Genomic DNA, 9,569 nt, shown 5'->3' with positions numbered 1-9,569 from the left:
CCCCTCCAGGCACAATCCATTGCTGGCACTTCCAGTCCTCCCCATCATCTCCTCCAGGCACAATCCATTGCTGGCACTTCTAGTCCTCCCCATCATCTCCTCCAGGCACAATCCATTGCTGGCACTTCTAGTCCTCCCCATCATCTCCTCCAGGCACAATCCATTGCTGGCACTTCTAGTCCTCCCCATCATCTCCTCCAGGCACAATCCATTGCTGGCACTTCTAGTCCTCCCCATCATCTCCTCCAGGCACAATCCATTGCTGGAACTTCCAGTCCTCCCCATCATCCCCTCCAGGCACAATCCATTGCTGGCACTTCCAGTCCTCCCCATCATCCCCTCCAGGCACAATCCATTGCTGGCACTTCTAGTCCTCCCCATCATCTCCTCCAGGCACAATCCATTGCTGGCACTTCTAGTCCTCCCTATCATCTCCTCCAGGCACAATCCATTGCTGGCACTTCTAGTCCTCCCCATCATCTCCTCCAGGCACAATCCATTGCTGGCACTTCCAGTCCTCCCCATCATCCCCTCCAGGCACAATCCATTGCTGGCACTTCCAGTCCTCCCTATCATCCTCTTCACCCTAATCCCCATCATCCTCTTCCTTCTCCTGGACCCCTTCATTACAGCCTCCACCCTGCAGCCCATTGCTGGTGCCTTCAGCGTCCTCAGCCCCCTCTGCTGGGAGCGGGACCCCAGAAGCTTTTCCTGGACCCCCGGCAGCATGAATCTGAACTTCACCTCCCCGGTGCATCAGGTGTCCACCCAGAGACCCACCTCATTCTTCATAGAGGACATTTTACTGCACAAACCCAAACCCCTGCGAGAGTCCGCGAGCAGCCACTTCAGTGCCAACAGCTTCACCTCCCGGGTGCCCCTCCTGGACTATGGCTACCCCCTGATGCCCACCCCGACCATCCTGGCACCGCACCCGCACCACCCGCTCCACAAGCCCGAGCATCACCCCTTCTTCCTGGCCACCTCAGGTGAGTGACTCCCCCCAATCCCCCCAAATCCCGGGCTGGGGTCTGAGCCAATGACAAAAAAAGAGGAAACAAATATAATGCAGAAAATAAGGCGCAAAACAGACAAGTCCCATCCGCTGCAGTGTGAACAGGCCGCTACTATCGCTGCGACATTAGTGTGATCGATACGTTTATTCGGCTTCTTCTTCTTTTTCCTCTTCTTTTTCCTTTTCTTCTTCTTTTTCCTTTTCTTCTTCTTTTTCCTTTTCTTCTTCTTTTTCCTTTTCTTTTTCTTCCTCTTCTTCTTCTTCCTTTTCTTCTTCTTTTTCCTTTTCTTCTTCTTTTTCCTTTTCTTCTTCTTCTTCTTCTTTTTCCTTTTCTTTTTCTTCCTCTTCTTCTTCTTCTTTTTCCTTTTCTTCTTTTTCCTTTTCTTGCTCGTCTTCTTCTTTTTCCTTTTCTTCTTCTTTTTCCTTTTCTTTTTCTTCCTCTTCTTCTTCTTCTTCTTTTTCCTTTTCTTCTTCTTCTTCTTTTTCCTTTTCTTTTTCTTCCTCGTCTTCTTTTTCCTTTTCTTCTTTTTCCTTTTCTTGCTCTTCTTCTTTTTCATTTTCTTCTTCTTCTCCTTCTTCTTTTTCCTTTTCTTCTTTTTCCTTTTCTTCTTCTTCTTCTCCTTCTTCTTCCTTTTCTTCTTCCTTTTCTTCTTCTTTTTCCTTTTCTTCTTCTTCTTCTATTATTACTATTTATTCGTTTATTGATAATTATTTAAGCCTTAGTGATACACTTCTTCCCGTCCATGTCTTGGCTGCGCTGATGTAGTGGATGTAGCGGAGCTGAGTTTCCTGTGTTGGTTGCAGGTATGAGTTTGTAATGTGCTTGTGATCATGAAGTTGTCAGGATTGTATTTTTTACATGGGGCTGAAAATAAAAGAAACGAGAATTTTGTAGTCAGCATTGGTATCGCTGTCCTACACATATTATTTCCACTCTGTTGTCGTGTTACATGGGACTGCTAGAAAATCCAGTGCATTATCTGATCGTTCTGTTCAGCAGAGTCAGCTCCGCTACATTTTGCTCAGTTCTGAATGTCAGTGAATTCGCATTTTCCTGAACATTTAGGTCTTTCGGGGCTTTTATAGGATTTTATCTTGAGAATTATATAAGATCCTGCTAATATGGTTTATATGAAGGGAGAACATTAAATCTGGAGATTCTGGCAATGCGAGTACTCCCAGCACGGTCAATACCACCTGTGGCAGGTACAGCTCGTTATTCCAGGCGCATTGCACTCAGAGATGTAGCAGAGCTGAGCAGTGATCACATCTCAGTGCAGGGTGTGCTGGGACTTGTAGTGACTCGTGTGTGGCTCTTTTCACCTCCTGCCGCTGCCTTTATTGTAGGTATTAAGAGCAAATATCCGACCTGATCGTCACAAGATCATCGCTGGTGGATTGTCGGGTCTGCGGCAGCGATGCGATCCAGAAGCGCAAAAGTGACCTGTGCAGATTATTATTATTATTATTATTATTATTATTATTATTATTATTATTATTATTATTATTATTAATAATAATAATAATAATAATAATAATAGCTACTACAATAATGCAATAACAATAATGAGAAAGACAACAACGATAATAATAATAATAACAATAATTTTAACAGTGATAATGTTATTAATAATAATAATAACAACAACAGCAGCAATAACAGTAATGCTAATAATAATAATAATAATAATAATAATAATAATAATAATGCAGAAATTAAATAAATAACAACTACAAATACTTCCCATGAAAATAAAAAATTATATACAGGAAAATGAGAACTAATAATAAATGTAATCTTCTATTTACTACAGTATAAAACCTAAATAAAACAATACCAGGAGCAACTAACATAAAAACAGATGTAGCAGAGCTAAATTATTATTAGTTATTATTATTATTATTATTATTATTATTATTATTATTATTATGCCTTTTATTCCATGGCACGTTATAAGTGAATCAGATAATGTAATAGATGTCACCTGCAGTCCTATGTAACACCACAGATAACACAGTGATATCTCTCTGAGTACAGATAATGTAATAGATGTCACTTGCAGTCCTATGTAACAACACAGATAACACAGTAATATCTCTGAGTACAGATAATGTAGTAGATGTCACTTGCAGTCCTATGTAACACCACAGATAACACAGTGATATCTCTGAGTACAGATATTGTAGTAGATGTCACCTGCAGTCCTATGTAACACCACAGATAACACAGTGACATCTCTCTGAGTACAGATAATGTAGTAGATGTCACCTGCAGTCCTATGTAACACCACAGATAACACAGTGATATCTCTGAGTACAGATATTGTAGTAGATGTCACCTGCAGTCCTATGTAACACCACAGATAACACAGTAATATCTCTGAGTACAGGTAGTGTAGTAGATGTCACCTGCAGTCCTATGTAACACCACAGATAACACAGTGATATCTCTGAGTACAGATAATATAGTAGATATCACCTGCAGTCCTATGTAACACCACAGATAACACAGTGTTATCTGAGTACAGATAATGTAGTAGATGTCACCTGCAGTCCTATGTAACACCACAGATAACACAGTGATATCTCTGAGTACAAATAATGTAGTAGATGTCCCCTGCAGTCCTATGTAACACCACAGATAACACAGTGATATCTCTCTGAGTACAGATAATGTAGTGATGTCACCTGCAGTCCTATGTAACACCACAGATAACACAGTGATATCTCTGAGTACAGATAATGTAGTAGATGTCACCTGCAGTCCTATGTAACACCACAGATAACACAGTGATATCTCTCTGAGTACAGACAATATAGTAGATATCACCTGCAGTCCTAAGTAACACCACAGATAACACAGTGATAGGTCTTTGGGTACAGATAATTTAGTAGATGTCCCCTGCAGTCCTATGTAACACCACAGATAACACAGTGATAGGTCTTTGGGTACAGATAATTTAGTAGATATCCCCTGCAGTCCTATGTAACACCACAGATAACACAGTGATATCTCTCTGAGTACAGATAATGTAGTGATGTCTCCTGCAGTCCTATGTAACACCACAGATAACACAGTGATATCTCTGAGTACAGATAATGTAGTAGATGTCACCTGCAGTCCTATGTAACACCACAGATAACACAGTGATATCTCTCTGAGTACAGACAATATAGTAGATATCACCTGCAGTCCTAAGTAACACCACAGATAACACAGTGATAGGTCTTTGGGTACAGATAATTTAGTAGATGTCCCCTGCAGTCCTATGTAACACCACAGATAACACAGTGATAGGTCTTTGGGTACAGATAATTTAGTAGATATCCCCTGCAGTCCTATGTAACACCACAGATAAAACAGTGATATCTCTCTGAGTACAGATAATGTAGTGATGTCACCTGCAGTCCTATGTAATACCACATATAGTGAAAGGATGCATGAAGCCAGTCAGACTATTATGTTCTGGGTCCATAGACCATTATGTTGTAGATCATGGGTCCCCAATTCCAGTCCTCGAGGGCCGCTAACAGTGCATGTTTTCAGGATTTCCTTAGTATTGCACATGTGATAATTTAATCACCTGCACAGTTGATGATTCAAACACCCATGCAATGCTAAGGAAATCCTGAAAACATGCACCGTTAGCGGCCCTCGAGGACTGGAGTTGGTGACCCTGTTGTAGGTTCATAGACTATTATGTTTTGGGTCCACAGTCTACTATGTTTTGAGTCCATAGACTATTATGTTCTGGTACGCTGGTACTCCTGAGGGGTGTAGTGCTTTTTCATGTAGTTAGACGCAAGGCCACTAGAGGTCACTAGCATCCATGTGTGGATGCAGTAGAATGGTTGATCAAGTCGAGGTCAGAGACAGGAAGTAACTTATGTACAGAGGAGTAAGGCTATGTGCGCACGTTGCGTACTAGCCCTGCAGATATTTCTGCAGCGATCTGAAGAGCACATGTGCGCTTTAGATCGCTGCAGAAATGTCCGTAGTGAGCGCCGATTCCATGCGCTCTGCCTGCAGCTCCTGCCATAGACAGAGCAGGGGCTGCCGGCAAAGCGCAGGAAAGAAGTGACATGTCACTTCTTTTTGCGCAGCGCTTCGGCAGTAGCCGAAGCGCTGCGCTCTTAGACGCCACGTGCGCACGGCCCCTGCACAATCTCTATAGACTGTGCAGGGGACGCTGGACGCATGCAGTTACGCTGCGCTACAAAGCGCAGCGTAACTGCATGTTTTTACGCAACGTGCGCACATAGCCTAAAGGCTCCTTTCACATTGCGTTTTTCCCTACGTCCACAGGTCCCGTCGGGGCATCCGTCCGGACTGCCCCTCCTCCACTCTGCAAAGCGTGCTCCGGGCGCATGCGCCCGACAGGGCCATTCACTGTTATGGAGCGCACTGCGTTAGCGTGTGCTCTGTTTTGTGCCATTTTTTGCTCATATACGTTTCTGCAGACGGACACCCGAACGTAGAGGAGTATGTTCGGGTGTCCGTCTGCAGAAACGTATATGTGCAAAAAATGGCACAAAACAGAGCACACGCTAACGACGTGCACTCCATAACAGTGAATGGCCCTGTCGGGCGCATGCGTCCGGAGCACGCTTTGCAGAGTGGGGGAGGGGCGGTCCGGATGGATGCCCCGACGGGACCTGTGGACGTAGAGAAAAATGCAATGTGAAAGGGGCCTAAGCGGAGTTGGAGTCATGTGAGAGCCGAGGGTCGGAAGCCAGGAGGTATGGTCAGGAGCCGGAGGGGAACAGAGCCATAGTCAGATAAAAAGCTAAAGTCGGAGACTGGAAGGACAAGTAAGTAGGAGGAGGGAATGAGACGGGATGACTAAACAGAGAGCGGGGTAGGGGGACAGGAAGGTAGACGAGACGAGGAGGATGGAGGTCAGGGAAAAGAAAACTGGGTAGCAGACAGGATCAGAACAGACTTACAAGAACCAGAAGCGCACACTGCAGAGCAGGAACTATAACTGGCAACGTACCGAGGGAAACAGTTCCAAGATAAGGCAGCGTGATCCCAGGAACGAGGCATGGCAGGATAGGCTCCTCCCACTGGACCTGACCACGGAGAATGCAGACAGCAAGAACATAAAGATATACAATGGCTCTGCACAAGCAGTGTCATACGAGAATCATGACATTCTGGTTCTATAGACTATAGACTATTATATTCTGGGTCCATAGACCAATATGTTCTGGGTCCACAGACTATTATGTTCTGGGTCCATAGATTATTATGTTCTCGGTCAATAGACTGTTATGTTCTGGGTCCATAGACCAATATGTTCTAGTTCCATAGACTTGGCTCCATTGACCAATATGCTTTGGGTCCATAGACCATTATGTTCTGGGTCCATAGACTGTTATGTTCTTAATCCATAGAACTATATGTCCTGGGTCAATAGAATATTATCTTTTATGTTTTAGGTCCATAGACCAATATGTTTTGGATCCATAGACTAATATGTTTTCGTTCCATAGACTATTATTTTCTCGGTCCATAGACTATTATGTTCAGGGTCTATAGACCATTAAGTTCTGTGTTCATAAAGCATTCTGTTCTGGGTCCATAGACTATTATGTTCTTGGTCCATAGATTATTATGTTCTGGGTCCATAGACCAGGCTAGGCGTGTGCATTGAAGCTCCGGTTTGATGATGGTGGTTTTGTTTGTGGCACAGTGGACTATGGGACATTGCAGGATCCAGATGCCGGTTTTACCATTGCCCCCTTTATAATGATACTCCTGGCCTCTGGGGTTCTGTGTCCATGTATTGCACTTTTTGCTGATCCTGGCACCATCCCGCTCCACTTCTGTTTTTGTCTCCAGGTTTGCCCATGCCGGCATTGTTCCCCCATCACACAGAGCTCCCGGGGAAGCACTGCAGAAGAAGGAAAGCCCGCACCGTCTTCTCAGACTCACAGCTCTCTGGACTAGAGAAACGCTTTGAGCTGCAGCGCTACCTGTCCACCCCCGAGAGAGTGGAGCTGGCCACGGCCCTCAGCCTGTCCGAAACCCAGGTAACAGCAGAGCCCCGGGGCTGCCCCGCAGGTGGGTCTCATAGATGAGATACACCTGATCAGTAATGGTTGTAGAAACAAATCTCCAATAAACATCCAAGGTGAAGACTACTCACACCTACTCACACCTACTGACACTTACACCTACTCACACCTACTCACACCTACTGACACTTACACCTACTCACACCTACTAACTCCTACTCACACCTACTGACACTTACACCTACTCACACCTACTAACTCCTACTCACACCTACTGACACTTACACCTACTCACACCTACTAACTCCTACTCACACCTACTGACACACCTACTAACTCCTACTCACACCTACTGACATTTACACCTACTCACACCTGCTAACTCCTACTCACACCTACTGACACTTACACCTACTCACACCTACTCACACCTACTGACACTTACACCTACTAACTCCTACTCACACCTACTGACATTTACACCTACTCACACCTACTCACACCTACTGACACTTACACCTACTAACTCCTACTCACACCTACTGACATTTACACCTACTCACACCTACTCACACCTACTGACACTTACACCTACTAACTCCTACTCACACCTACTGACATTTACACCTACTCACACCTACTAACTCCTACTCACACCTACTGACACTTACACCTACTCACACCTACTAACTCCTACTCACACCTACTGACACTTACACCTACTCACACCTACTAACTCCTACTCACACCTACTGACACTTACACCTACTAACTCCTACTCACACCTACTGACATTTACACCTACTCACACCTACTAACTCCTACTCACACCTACTGACACTTACACCTACTCACACCTACTCACACCTACTGACACTTACACCTACTAACTCCTACTCACACCTACTGACATTTACACCTACTCACACCTACTAACTCCTACTCACACCTACTGACACTTACACCTACTCACACCTACTAACTCCTACTCACACTTACTGACACTTACACCTACTCACACCTACTCACACCTACTGACACTTACACCTACTCACACCTACTCACACCTACTGACACTTACACCTACTCACACCTACTAACTCCTACTCACACCTACTGACACTTACACCTACTCACACCTACTAACTCCTACTCACACCTACTGACACTTACACCTACTCACACCTACTAACTCCTACTCACACTTACTGACACTTACACCTACTCACACCTACTCACACCTACTGACACTTACACCTACTCACACCTACTCACACCTACTGACACTTACACCTACTCACACCTACTTTCACCTACTCACACTTACACCTACTCACACCTCCTCACACCTACTGACACTTACACCTACTCACACCTACTAACTCCTACTCACACCTCCTCACACCTACTGACACTTACACCTACTCACACCTACTAACTCCTACTCACACCTACTGACACTTACACCTACTCACACCTACTTTCACCTACTCACACCTACTTATAGCTACTCACACCTACCCACACTTACACCCACTCACACCTACTCACACTTACACCTACTCACACCTACTTACACCTACTCACACCTACTTACACATACACCTACTTACAGCTACTCACACCTAGTCACACTTACACCTACTCACACCTACTTACACATACACCTACTCACACCTACTCACACTTACACCCACTCACACCTACTCACACTTACACCTACTCACACCAACTCACAGCTCCAAAATGGGGTCACTTTTACAATCAGTATCCCTCCAGTATTGTGGTATATAAGTGAATGGGCCCTAAAAAGTAGTTTTGCTGCATTGTGTCTCATCAATTGAATGAGAAGATTGAAGCTACATAGCAACGTACACAGCAACGTAAACAGCAACATACACAGCAACGTACACAGCAAAATACACAGCAAGCCGTGTGACCCAACACTTGCCTATAAAAGCCATCGTAGACTTCAGTAATTTGGGGTACAGTCGTTCTTCCAGGGGATTAGGTAATGTTTACTTACGTCACTTACCATCAATGAGACGCACCGCATACCAGGAGCACCTCACAAGACCTGCCATATACCAAGAACGCCCCACAAGACGTGACATATACAAAGAACATCCCACAGGATCCGCCATATACCAGGAACATCCCATAAAACCTGCCATATACTGAGAATGCCCCACAAGACCTGCTGTATACCAGAAACACCCCACAAGACCCTTCATATACCGGGAACACCCCACAAGACCCTCTGTATACCGGGAACACCCCACAAGACCCTCTGTACACCGGGAACACCCCACAAGACCCTCTGTATATCGAGAACACCCCACAAGACCCTCTGTATACCGGGAACACCCCACAAGACCCTTCATATACCGGGAACACCCCACAAGACCCTCTGTATATCGAGAACACCCCACAAGACCCTCTGTATACCGGGAACACCCCACAGGACGTTCTGTACACCGGGAACACCTCACAAGACCCTCTGTATATCGAGAACACCCCACAAGACCCTCTG

The 9,569-nt window shown here is 44.9% G+C and overlaps 1 protein-coding gene across 1 annotated transcript in view; it reads left to right on the top strand.

Moving 5' to 3' along the window:
* The first annotated feature begins 366 nt into the window (after positions 1–366).
* The window catches only part of BSX (brain specific homeobox), a 13,888-nt gene continuing 4,685 nt past the window's right edge, over positions 367–9,569 (top strand). The window contains exons 1-2 of the mRNA XM_075327997.1: positions 367–989; positions 6,861–7,051. Coding sequence (XP_075184112.1) covers positions 728–989; positions 6,861–7,051 — 453 coding nt within the window. The 5' untranslated portion in view covers positions 367–727. The remainder of the gene's footprint in view (positions 990–6,860; positions 7,052–9,569) is intronic.

This window comes from Anomaloglossus baeobatrachus, chromosome 11 (assembly GCF_048569485.1).
Source record: "Anomaloglossus baeobatrachus isolate aAnoBae1 chromosome 11, aAnoBae1.hap1, whole genome shotgun sequence".
Lineage (NCBI taxonomy): Eukaryota > Metazoa > Chordata > Amphibia > Anura > Aromobatidae > Anomaloglossus > Anomaloglossus baeobatrachus.
This window is presented reverse-complemented; position numbering and strand designations above follow the sequence as displayed.